The sequence below is a fragment of the Rhinopithecus roxellana genome, chromosome 10 (assembly GCF_007565055.1).
Source record: "Rhinopithecus roxellana isolate Shanxi Qingling chromosome 10, ASM756505v1, whole genome shotgun sequence".
In the NCBI taxonomy this organism is placed as follows: domain Eukaryota; kingdom Metazoa; phylum Chordata; class Mammalia; order Primates; family Cercopithecidae; genus Rhinopithecus; species Rhinopithecus roxellana.
Window position 1 is genome coordinate 26,141,747 of NC_044558.1, and position 13,756 is coordinate 26,155,502.

A 13,756-nucleotide genomic window follows, 5' to 3' on the forward strand; every position below is an offset into this window, starting at 1 on the left:
TAGTACTGCTTTTAATTTTTAATGCATATACGTTACAGATTTGGTTCTCCAAGAAACACTGAGGTGCAGTCTAGCAGAGGGTCTATGAAAGCGCACCCTTTGATCAACACCTGAGAAAGGAAACGGGACCGAGCTGAGGGAGAAGTTGAGCTGCAACGTAGATCCGAAGACTGTCCATAAACCCCACAGGGAGTTGTGGTGGGCCCATCAGAGTTGCCCACCACTCGTGCTGAAGTGGCCAGGGCTTTCTATTCTCACCTCCAACAGTCATTAGATTTGGGCCCCTTCAGGAGGCATGGCTTTGAGCAAGGCCACCACAGCTGAGGCAATCCTTCCAGAAGCTGACCATTGAAAGCTGCTGGCATGCTTGATGCTAAAGCAACAAGCTTCCTTAGGGAGTCTGGATGGCGCATTTCCATGACCACTACAATGTATATTTTTCACAATAGGAATCAACTTCAAAACAGGAAGAAAATATCTTATTGGAAGTCACTTAGAACCAGCACTTAATGAAATAAAGATGGCATTTTTACCTGACCTGAGGTAAATTTTTTATTTTAATAACCATAAAACTGATTTTTCACCTTCATGAAGTCATTGTCTTACAGGAGACTCAGATTCAAATCATGACTCTTTCCCTCAGTAGCCAGGCCACCTACTCTGTACGTGTAAAAGGAAGGTATGCGGTACTTCTAAAGCATCCACTGCATCCATTCATTCACATGGTCCACTGAGGGATGGTCTGTCCTCCCCTTAAGCACAAAATGGCCCTAAGGGATGGGTCTTTTCTTCACGCAAAAGGTGAGCAATGCCCCCAGCCTTTCATTCTAGAAAGTGATGAGGCGATGATTTTGTATCCACAAAATGCATTATCAAAGCTCACCACTTTGGTGTTCATTTACTGAAGTTAGCAGAGATCTAGAATTTGAAAATAGTTTAGCAATGAGAAATAACTCCACTTAGCAAATTCAATTAATGAAACTAGTTCATAGTTTTAAATAATTTTTTAATTTATATGAAATAAAGACAACCCATATAGTAGACTTACAAATATTCTATTTCAAATTATATTCAAGACTAACTATCTTTCAAACCATATTCATGAGTCTGATGATATGTGCTTTGGCAGTTTTCAAGAAATATCAATCAAACCATAATTAAATTTCAACGTATTGGCTAAACATCCACTGAGCATCTCCTTTTGCAGTCAGCATTGGACTAAGTGCTTAAGGACAAGTAGTTTGATGCAATAAATTAAGAAATACATATTTAAGACTTATTATTCACAGAATTCTTGGCATAGTTATTTAAGTTCCTCCTGTTGAGAAACTTGAGGTTTGTGTTTTCCTTCTTTCAGTCTCAAAAGCTCCGTTTTGAGTTCTCCAGGCTTTGGTGGAATTTCAGGTATTGTCTGCAAAAAAATAAAACAAAAAACACAAATGTCTAACCCTTAATAAGGCTGCAATTCAATGTAACCTGGAAGACTTTAAAGAGTAAAAAATAACAAAAAGTTCCCCTACTTGCTACTCAATGATAGATCTTTATGATGAGAAGCTCTGGTTGATCTAAGTCCCTTTCTAACCCTGTGTTTATGAGTCTATCATCCTGGCAAGGTCTTCGGTATTATGTACTGCAGGACTCACAGAGGATAGCTGGCATCGCAATCAATGGACAGGTTCACAGCTTTGAATAAAACTTTCCACATTTGGAAATTCACTCCTGCACCATCTACTGACTTTCTACCATGTGCCTGGCATAGAAAATAAGCGTTAGGAATTAATTTATTCAAAAATATTAAGTGCCTATTATATGCAAAGCATAAAGCAGTATGCAAAAAAATACAAAATCCTTGCATTCAAGGAAGGTATTCACAGAGTTGTGCATCTATCACAATACATTTTAGAACATTTTCATTACCCCAAAAAGAAACCCCATACTTATTAGCAGCCACTTTCATTTCCATACAACCCTCCCCCACATAGCCATAGACAACAACTATTAGTCTTCTTTCTGTCTACATAGATTTGCCTATTCTGGATATTTTCTATAAATTGAATCATATAATATGTGGTCCTCTGTGTTCTTTCATGTAGCATAATGTTTTCAAGGTTCATCAATGTTGTAGCTTGTATCAGTATTTCATTTTTTATTACTCAATAATGCTCCATTGTATGGATATACCATCTATCCATTCATCAGCTAATAGGCATTTGGATTTTCTACCGTTTGGATATTATGAATAATACTGCTCTGAATATTCATATACAAGTTTTTGTGTGGATATGTGTTTTCACATCTATTGGGCATAAACCTAAAAGTGGAATTGCTGGGTCATATGGAAACTCTAATGTTTAACTGCTTGAGGAACTACCAGACTTTTCTGAAGCCACTGTACCATTTTATATTTCCATCAACAATGCGTGAGGCTTTCAATTTCTCCACATCCTTGACAACACTTGTTACTATCTGTTTTACTATAGCCATTGTAGTGGATATGAAGTGGTATTTCATTGTGGTTTCGATTTGCCTTTCTCTGGTGGCTAATAGTGCTGAGCATCTTTCTGTGTACTTACTGGTGTTCAGAAGATGACTTCTGAACAAAGACATGAAACAGGATGAGGGAGCCAGCCATGCAGTTACCTAGGAGCATTTCAGGCAGATGGAACCACAGGTGCAGAGGACCTAAGGCAGGAGTGTGGCTTCATGTTCAAGGAGAAGCAAGATTGTCAGTATAGCTGGTACAAAGTATTCACGGGGAGGTTAAGGGAAGAAAGGGGCAGAGGAAAAAGGGAGTGGGGAGATAAAGTCTCCAGGGTTTTTCACTCTGAAATGGGAAGACATTGGAGAGTTCTGAGAAGAGTGACATGTCCTCATTCAAGTGTACAGAGATGACAATGGTAGCTTTGCTGAGAATAGACCACAGAAGAGCAAGAGTGGAAGGCAGAAGACAGGTCAGGAAGCTATTACAACAACAGGTGAAAGTGACTGACAGTGGATTGAATTGGGTAGTAGCAACAGAGGTGGTGAGAAGCAGGCAGCATCTGATGTACTTTTCAGGTTAATCCAATGGGATCTACTGATATGTACAGTATGAGAGAAGAATTACAGACAACTCCTAGCTTTCAACCTGAACTACAACAGAGTCATCTCCTTTGCTATTCAGATGATCTGAGATGGACAACTAAAACAAGGCACCTGTAGCAGTTCTCCCCAACACAGCACTAAAGCACAAGTCTGGGCAGTCATCATGGTCTCCTCTGTTTGACTCTGCCCAGACCTTCCAGTTCTCAGACTGAAAGACTTGTGATCCGGCTTTGTTACAAAGAACAAAGTGGTTAACAATAGTGACAGTAATTGCTGGAGCAATACCAAAAGACATAGGTAAAGAACATATAAATGTTAATGAAGCACACTGCTTCCAACACACAGCCAGCCACCTGGGCCTTCAAGTTCCTACAGAGATACCTCATTGCCAATGTCACCAACCAATCAAACTGAGGTGGCCTCAGACCCTTCAAAAGACTGTGGCTTCATTCTATCTCCTCCCAAGGTACAGGTAGCTGCTGTAACAACCCTTGCACATTCCCAATTATAATGAAATGGGTGAATCAAAGGTCAACTTCCCAAGGGCAAATCCCAGGCATTCCTTCTTTTGCAAGGCCTGCCTGATGTCTATTCCTGCACAAGCTATAGACTAAACTGCATTACTGTGGAAGGTTCTTGTCACTTTGTCTCCACTAGGTATCCCTGATGCTCAATAGAACCCTGTTTAAAAGAGAAGCACTCTGAGGTTGTAAGAAAGAGCTACTGCAGCATTGTTTGTACAAAAACTACATACTACCTAAATGTCAATAAGGGATTGATCAAATAAATGTCATAGTTATATTATGAAATACTATCCAATAGTTAAAAAGATTTAATATACACAAACGTCTATTTATGTAGATGGTAGCCAAAACAAGGAAGTTGCAGAGAAATGTGTACATGAACTCCTATTCACATGAAGGAAAAACACTCCACAAACTGTGTGTGTGTATACGCATGCACAGGTGCATTCGTCCATTTTGCATTGCCCGAGGCTGGGTAATTTATAAAGAAAAAAGGTTTCACTCGTGGTTCTGCAGGCTGTACAAGCATGGCACCAGCATCGGTCCAGCTTCTGGTGAAGCCTCAGAAAGCTTTAACTCATGGCAGAAGGCAAAGTGGGAGCAGGTGTAACACATGGCAAGAGAGGGAGTGAGAGAGCAAGCCAGGCTCTTTTAAACAACCAGCTCTCGTGAACTAATAAAGTGAGAACTCACTCATCACCACAGGGAGAGCACCAAGCCATTCATGAGGGATTCGTTCCCATGACCCAAATGCCTCCCACCAGGCCCTACTTCCAACATCGGGGATCACATTTTGGCGTGCAGTTTGGAAGGGACAAATTTCCAATCCGTATCAGTGGGCATTCAACACTGGTGAGAAGAGGCGAAGGATATTCACCAAACAAGACACGGTAGTTACGTGTGGGGAGCAGACAGGAGAAAGCGGGTTATAAGAAGGGGGGATTTTCACTTTTTACTCTACATACTTGAACTCAGTTTGAATGTTTTACAAGAGTACTGGATTATTTTATGAACAGGAGCGAAAAAGAGACATACCAAACAGAAAGCTTGGGTTTCAGATCCTTCAATCACCTCATTAAGCTATGTGACTTTGAGAAATCAACTTCACTCTTCTCAACCTGTTTCTCATGTGAAAATAGGAATTACACCTTCAAAATTGTAGTGACAATTAACTGATGTTAAAAATACAAATGGGCCAGGCACGGTGGCTCACGCCTGTAACCCCAGCACTTTGGGAGGCAGAGGCGGGTGGATCACTTGAGGCCAGGAGTTCAAGACCAGCCTGGCCAACACAGTGAAACACCATCTCTACCAAAAAATACAAAAAATTTGCTACACATGGTGGTGTACGCCTGTAATCCTGGCTACTCAGGAGGCTGAGGCACGAGATTTGCTTGAACCCGGAAAGCAGAGGTTGCAGTGAAATCAAATCACACACAGCCTGGGTGACAGAGTGAGACTCCATCTCAAAAAATAAAAATACAACATAAATGCAAATACAAATGGAGCCAGGCACAGTGGCTCACACCTGTAATCCCAGCACTTTCAGAGGCCAAGGTGGGAGGACTTCTTGAGGCCAGGAGTTGGAGATCAGCCTGAGCAACATTTTGAGACCTTGTCTCTACAAAAAATTTAAAAATTAGCCAGGTGTGATGGTGCACACTTGTCATCCCAGCTACTTAGGAGGCTGAGGCAGGAGGATTGATTGAGCCCAGAAATGTGAGGCTGTGGTGAGCTCTGATTGCAGCACTGCACTCCAACCTGGGCAACAGAATGAGACCTGTCTCTAATTTTTTTAAAATTTTTCATAAAAATTTCTTAAAAAAGAAACACTAATGATTGATTCTCTGTAAGTGTTACCTGTCCAGGCAGAGTCCAAACAGAAATGACTGCTCCCAACACTGTGCTCCAAACCACTATTCACACCTATAGCATAACAGCACATTCTTATAATCATCTGCACCATACTTTCTCATCTCCACCTCCCCAAGACTATAATTCCTGAAAAGAACCTTTAATTTCAGTACCTAATTCAATGAATGCTTATTAAAATTAATTTATATTTCTCCCTCCTTTGAATGCCTATATTCACTCATCTTTCATTCGACAAATACTTATTGAGTGTCTGCTACATTCCAAGCAGTTGAGATGCAAGACTGAACCAGACAGACACGGTCTGGAGCTTACATTCTACTGAAGCAAACTGACAAAGAACAAATGAATAGACAAAGAACTGCAGACAAGTGCCCTATGGAAACAAAGGATGAGACGGAATCACAGAGGAGGAATTCTTTGGGAGCTAGCCCAAGGACCCTCATTGCTGGAGGAGAGACTTGAGCTAAGACTTGAAGTTCTGAAGAAGGAAACCAAGCCAAGTTGTTGGGGGGTGGGGGAGAGGACATGCCAAGGATAAGAAAAAGAATGGCCCCGAAATGGGGACAGGTTTGATGAATTGGAGAAACAGCAAGGAAGCAGGTGTGAATGTTAACAGGGGAAAGAACTGGTAAAATGGTGGCAGATGGGCCACAGGTAGGCAGCGGCCAGACTGTGTAAGACCTCACAGGCCATGCATTGCCCTAGATGCAATGGGATGCCATCCAAAGGTTTTGGGCCCAGAGCAAATGTGATCCTAATTTCGTTTAAGATCACTTTTGCTGCCACGAGGAGAATGGAGTGGTCCAGGAGCATCTGCATTGCTATAAGGGAATGCTTAAGGCTGGGTAATTTACAAAGAAATGAGGTGCATTTGACTCAAAAATAAAACATGAGCCCTCCCGCACTCACCAGGTCCGGTCGGTAGTATCTGTGCACCACTTCTGCCCCTGCGAACATGGCCAGGAGGCTGGCTGTGAACATTTTCAGGTAGGTGGACATGGGCACGCCCGCGGGCATGGTCGGCAGGCTAGACGGGGAAGGAAGGGGCAGTGTCAGAAGTTCCCGCTCACAACTACACCGCGCCAGGGCTGAGGCGCCCCAGCCAGCGCTGGACACGAGACACACGGCGGCGGAGGTGCGGGAGGTGCGCGGTCAGGGAACCTGGGTTCTCGCCCAGTCCAACGCCTCGGTTTCCTCCTTTACGAGCTGAGGGCAAGGAGAGGACGAACGCCCTCCAGGCCGAGGCCCAGTCTCAATCGTTTATCAGTGAGGGGCGCTGGCCTACGACATTAAAGGGAGCTCTTGATCAGCAAGCGGAAGGCCGACACCCGGTGGTTTCCCCGCACCCCTTCTACCTCTAGAACTGTGGACTTCACTCCCTTCTGCCCCTATACATGCTCCCTAGAAGAGACTGTACCGCGAACTGCAGGGGTGCTGGGCAACGGGTGTAAGGGCGGACGAAGCAGACGGCAAGCCGGCCGGACCCAAAGTACTGTGACTGGGGATCGCACCGGACAGGAAAGCAAGAGCGCTGCTGGCGCAGGTACATGACGCAGTCGGAAGTGGGACGCTGGGAGAAAGACACTTTTTTTTTTTTTTTTTAAACCAATTCCGACACGTTCGGCTCCCAGCGCCTCCATCACTCTCCCTATAGTTAAACTTTCCTGGCAGATGTGGAGTCTAAGGCCAGGCCGTGGACTATTATTACATCATTTGTACTTTCGTGCACACAAAGGAAATTGCACGCCTTTACCACTTTTTAGGAGGGGTGGAGTCACACATTAAGCATTTGCGTGCTTTTACGGGAGGTCACCCTCCTGTGACCTCTTGTGAGTTAAGTTAAAGGCACTCACTGTCCCTGTGTCTGGCGTCTTTTGATACCCGAAATAGAGCCACATCCAGACAGCTGTGGCCTTATGACCTGGTGCTACTGGGAAACGGGAAATTTGAAATGGACATAAAATAATCCAGGCATTTTTCGATTGTTTTGATTATGGGTTGATTTTTAAGTAAAAGGTTAGTGCAAGGGCCAGGGACGGTGGCTTGAGCCTGTAATCCCAGCATTTTGGGAGGCCAAGGCAGGCGGATCACTTGAGGCCTGAAGTTTGAGACCAGCCTGGCCAACATGGCAAGATGGCAAGACCCCATCTCTACTAAAATATATATATATTTAAAAATATATATATGTACATATACACACAAAAAAATTAGCTGGGCGTGGTAGCAGGCGCCTGTGATCCCAGCTACTCGGGAGACTGAGGCAGGGGACTCGCTTGAACCCAGGAGGTGGAGGTTGCAGCGAGCTGAGATCGCGCCACTGCACTCCAGCCTGGGCAACAGAGCAAGACTGTCTCAAAAAAAAAAAAAAAAAAGTTAGTGCAAGGCTAAATTCTGAAGGATTAAAGTTGTATGTATGACAAATGACAATACTCATTTTTAAAGAGCTTTATAGAGGTATATTTGACATATGATAAACTGCACATATTTAAAGTATACAATTTGATGTTTGACATGTGAGACCATTACCATAATCAAGATTATGAACACACCCAAACCCTCAGTGCTTCTTAGTGCTTCTTTCTACTTCCTCCCTCCTCCACGGCCTTATTTCCCTGGGTAATCACAGATCTGTTTTCTGTCACTATAAGTTAGTTTGCATTTTCTGGAATGTTACATAAATAGAATTATACAGTATGTACTATTTTTTGTGTTGCTTATTTCTTGCAGCTCAGTTTTTTGAGATTCATCCATATTGTTGCATGTCTTAGTAGTTCACTCCTTTTTATTGCTAGGTGGGTTTAGACTATAATTGGTTTATCTATTCAATTACTGGTAAACATTTTGGTTTCTAGTTGGTGTGTAAATAACTAAAATTTAAAAGATGTTGGAACCTAAAAAAAATACTGTTAAGCCTTGAGAGAGATGTGACTAATCTGAGTACATATGGTTACAACTTCTGTTCTCAGATTATATATTAACTCACATTCTTTTCTTGTTCTATACAATGACTAGAGAAAAATGACAGTGACAAAAACCTCCTGCCTTCTTAATGACCCTTGTTATGATTAATTTGCCCTTTATTGTCCTGCTTTGCTGAGACCAGATAACAGAAAACCCATGAGTATTACACCCTCTGTAAAAAATGTGAAATGCACCCTTTCCCAAAAAGAAACACTGCGTATAACCAACCAAATTTCTGTAACTTTGTGCCAATCTTGTATGAAAAGTGTTGAAATCCTGCTAAAAACTCCTGTCTATGCCTATACAAATGAAATCTTAACTTTCTTACTTCAGAACGCTGACTCCATTCCTTTGGAGTTGGTGTTTCCAGGTGGTCCATTCTTACTCTTTGTGCTTGAATATACCCTCTTTAAGTTAGATTCTGACCCTTTTGGTTATTTTAGGTTGACACTGGTTGTATATGAGAAAGACTGGTATAGAAGTCTTTCTGATAACATGGGCTTCCATTTTTATTAGGTACATCTCTAGGAGAAGAATTACTAGAGCATATGGAAGGTATATATTTAACTTTTTAAGAAATTGCCAGGCCAGGTGCGGTGGCTCACGCCTAAAATCCTAGCATTTTGGGAGGCCGAGGAGGGAGAACTGTCTGAGCTCAGGAGTTTGAGACCAGCCTGGGCAACACGGTAAAACCCCATCTCTACTAAAATACAAAAATTGGCCAGGTGTAGTGGTGTGCGCCTGTAGTCCCAGCTACTTAGGAGCCTGAGGCCGGAGAATTGCTTGAACCCAGGAGGTGGAGGTTGCAGTGAGCTGACATAGTGCCACTGTACTCCAGCCTAGACGACAGAGCAAGAGTCCGTCTCAAAAAAAAAAAAATTAATTAAAAAAAAAAGAAATTGCTAAATGAATTTCCAAAGCAGCTATACAAATTTATTATTTATTTTTATTTTTTATTTTATTTATTTTTTTGAGACAGAGTTTTGCTCTGTCACCAGGCTGGAGTGCAGTGGCACAAACTTGGCTCACTGCACCCTCTGCCTTCCTGGTTCCAGTGATTCTTTTGCCTCCGCCTCCCAAGTAGCTGAGATTACAGGCACATGCCACCATGCCCAGCTAAATTATTTTTAGTAGAGACGGGGTTTCACCATGTTGTCCAGGCTGGTCTTGAACTCCTGACCTCAGGTGATGCACCTGCCTTGGCCTCCCAAAGTGCTGGGATTACAAGAATAAGCCACCATGCCCGGCTATTCATTCATTCATTCATTCATTCTCAAACAGTCTTGCTCTGTCGCCCAGGATACAGTGCAGTGGCATGATCTTGGCTCCTGAGTTCAAGTGATTCTCCTACGTCAGTCTCCTGAGTATCTGGAATTACAGGCAGGTGCCACCATACCTGGCTAATTTGTATAATTTTTAGTAGAGACAGGGTTTCACCATGCAGGCCAGGGTGGTCTCAGAACTCCTGACCTCATGTGATCCACCAACCTAGGCTTCCCAAAGTACTGAGATTACAAGCATGAGCCATCACACCTAGCCGAGCTGTACAATTTTACATTCCCATCAGCAGTGTATGAAACATATGAGACATCCCTATCCAGTTCCTTCAAATCTTCTCCAATATTTGCTCTAGTCAGTCTTTTTTATTTTAGCTATTCTAATATGTGGGTAATGGTTTTTCATTTTGGTTTTAATTTACATTTCCCTCATGACTGATGATTCAAATATTTTCATATGCGAAAAAAAACCACAAAAACATAAAAATCCTTGGACACATACCTCACACCATATTAAAAATTTTAAATGGATCACAGACATTCATGTGTTGATAGTCATATGCTGCATAACAACATTTCAGTCAATGGACCACATACATGACCGATGGCCCCATAAAATTACAATGAACCTGAAAAAATCCCATAGCCTAATGACATCATAACTGTCAAACACCATGTGTTCATGGTGACGCTGGTGTAAACACACCATGCTGCAGTCATCTAAAAGTATACCACATACAATTATGTACACTACATAATACTTGATAATAAATCTTGTTACTAATATATCTATTTACTATACTTTTATGCTTATCTTACAGTGTACTCTTTTTATTCTTTAAAAAAAAAAAAAAAGTTAACTATAAAACAGCCTCAACCGGATCCTTCAGAAGGTACTCCAGAAAGCATTGTTATCAGAGGAGATGACGACTCCTTGTGGGTTACTGCCCTTGAAGACCTTCCAGTGGGACATGATGTGGAGGTGGAAGACAGTGATATTGATGATCCTGACCCTGTGTAGGCCTAGGCTAATGTGTGTGTTTGTGTCTTAGTTTTTCACAAAATTTTTAAAAGTAAAAAAAAAAAATTAAAAACAGAAAAAAGGCTTATAGAATAAGGATATAAGAAATGTTTTATAGCTGTACAATGTGTTTTAAGCTAAGTGTTATTACAAAAAGGTCAAAAAGTTTAAAAATGTATAAAGTTTATAAAGTTACAGAAAGCTAAGGTTAACATATTATTGAAGAAAACTACTTAATAAACTTAGTGTAACCTAGGTGTACAGTGTTTATAAAGTCTACAGTAGTGTACAGTAATGTCCTAGACCTTCGCATTCACTCACTGACTCACCCAGAGCAACAAGGAGTCCTGCAAGCTCTATTCATGGTAAGTGGCTGCTACATTTTTTATCTTTAATACTGTTTGGTTTGGTTTTTTGTTGTTGTTGTTGTTGTTGAGACAGAGTCTTGCTCTGTCGCCCAGGCTGGAGTGCAGTGGTTCAATCTCGGCTCACTGCAACCTCTGCTTGCCAGGTTCAAGCGATTGTCCTGCCTCAGCCTCCCAAGTAGCTGGGACTACAGGCGCCCGCCACTGCACCCAGCTAAGTTTTCTTTGTATTTTAGTAAAGATGGGTTTCACCATGATGCCCAGAGTGGTCTCAAACTCCTGAGCTCAGGTGATCCACATGCCTTGGCCTCCCAAAGTGCTGGGATTACAGGCGTGAGCCACCATGCCAGGCCTAATACTGTATTTTTACTGTACCTTTTCTAAGTTTAGATACATACTTAACATTGTGTTACAATTGCCTACAGTATTCACTATAGTAACATGCTGAACAGGTTTGTAGCCTAGGAACCACAGGCCACACAATATAGCCTAGGTATATAGTAGGCTGCACCATCTAGATTTGTGGAAGTACACTCTATAATATTCTTACAATGACAAAATCACCTAGTGACATTTCTCAGAATATATCCTGTTGTTAAATGACAAATGACCCTATTTTCTTGTGCTTCTATTTTCTTTGGTGATTCATCTGCTCAAATCTTTTGCCCATTTTTAAAACTGAGTTGTTTTCTTATGGGTTTTGAGTGTTCTTTTATATGTTCTGGACACAAGTCCTTTATCAGATATGATCTGCAAATATTTTCTCCCAGTTTATTGCTTTTTATTAATTTTTGAGAGAAGTGTTTAATTTTAATGAAGTACAATTTATCAATTTTCCCTTTTGTATTATATTTAAAAATATAACCCAGGGTCATAAATATTGTCTTCTATATTTTCGTCTAGAAGTTTTACAGCTTTTACATTTAAGTCCATGATCCATTTTGTTTTTTTGTATGGTGTGAGGTATAGGTGAGGCAGGAGGCGGCACTTGACTCCCAAGGTGGAGCTTGGATATAGGACCAGATTGAGAAGCAGCTACAATAGGGAAGACGTGGAAGCTCTTCTCCATAAAACACACCAACTAATGTGCCATGTCAGTTTAGTTTTGTCATGGCAACACCCAGACACTACCACTCCTTTCCATGGTACAGATCCAAAAGTTACCTCCCTTTTTCTAGAAATTTCTGCATTCTCAGCCCCTTGATTTGCATATAATTAGAAGTGGGTATAAATATGACTGAGAACTGCCTCTGAGCTGCTACTCTGAGCACACTGTCTATGGGGCAGCCTTGCTTTGCAGGAGCAGTCTTGGAGTTGTAACACTGCTGCCTCAATAAAACTGTTTTCTTCCATCATCAGCTCACTCTTGCTTTATTTATTTCCTGGGTGAACACTCCTGGGCTAAGGGCTTGCCTGCCCTGCGTCATGGGTACAACTTTGTTTTGTTTTTGCATATAGATATCTGAACTGCATTTGAAGCTTAGTTGAAAATCAGTTCATCACTTATCCATGTATGTATGTATCTATTTCTGGACTTTATTCTGTTTCTGTTGCACTGATATATTTATCTTTCTTGATGCCAATACTACACTGTCTTCTTCTTTTTTTTTTTTTTTTTTTTTTTTTGAGACAAGGAATCATTCTGTTGCCCAGGCTGGATCTCGGCTCACTGCAACCTCCACCTCTCGGGTTCAAGCTCTTCTCCCATCCCAGCCTCCTGAGTAGCTGGGACTACAGGCATGTGCCACCATGTCCGGCTAATTTTTATATGTTTTAGCAGAGACAGGGTTTCACCATGTTGGCCAGGCTGTTGTCAAACTTCTGGCCTTGGGTGATCCGCCTGCCTCAGCCTCCCAAAGTGCTGGGGTTACAGGCATGAGCCACTGCACCCGGCCAACACTGTCTTGATTACAGTAGCCTTATAATAATTCTTAAGTCAAGCAGTATTAGCTCTCCCAGCTTTGGCTATTCTAGATCTTTGCATTTCCATATAAATTTTAGAATCATTTTGTCAATTTCTACCCAAAAATGCTTACCTGGATGATGGTTAGCATTATATTGAATCTTTAAACATCTTCACAATATTTGGTCTTCTGATCCATGAATACAACATATCCATGTACTTATTTAGTTCTTACCCAATTTCTATCAGCAATGCTTTTCACTTTTTATGATACAAGTCTTGCATATCTTTTGTCAGCTCTATCCTTAAATATTTCATCTTGTTGATGCTATTGTGAATGGTATTTTTTCTAATTGTTTGTTGTTAGTACATAAACTACAATTGATCTTCCTACACTGATATTTTATCTTGCAACCTTGCGAATCTCACTTATTAGTTGTACCAGGTTTTTTGTAGGTTCCACAGGATTTTCTACATAAACCAGCACTTGAGCAATGAATAAAGACGGGCTTTTTTTTTTTTTTTTTTTTTTAAATAGCTGTCATTTATCTATCTTGAGGAAGTTCACAAGGAGTTCCCGGTTCTGTTTCTACATTACTAATTTTTTTTTTGAGACGGAGTCTCACTCTGTCGCCCAGGCTGGAGTGCAGTGGTGCAATCTCGGCTCACTCCAAGCTCCGTCTCCCAGATTCGCACCATTCTCCGGCCTCAGCCTCCCAAGTAGCTGGAACTACAGGCGCCGCCAC

General features: G+C 41.6%; 1 protein-coding gene across 3 annotated transcripts in view; it reads right to left on the reverse strand.

Moving 5' to 3' along the window:
• Positions 1 to 13,756, reverse strand: part of C10H12orf73 (chromosome 10 C12orf73 homolog) — a 19,561-nt gene continuing 5,805 nt past the window's right edge. Inside the window, exons 1-3 of one of the 3 annotated variants that reach the window (XM_010357284.2) lie at positions 6,901 to 7,030; positions 6,393 to 6,510; positions 1 to 1,411 (exon numbers count right to left, since the gene is read on the reverse strand). In XM_010357284.2, coding sequence (XP_010355586.1) covers positions 1,304 to 1,411; positions 6,393 to 6,500 — 216 coding nt within the window. In that variant the 5' untranslated portion in view covers positions 6,501 to 6,510; positions 6,901 to 7,030 and the 3' untranslated portion in view covers positions 1 to 1,303. Of the gene's footprint in view, positions 1,412 to 6,392; positions 6,511 to 6,838; positions 7,031 to 13,756 lie in introns of those variants that run through there. The other 2 variants (XM_010357285.2, XM_010357286.2) reach the window with 2 other exon arrangements.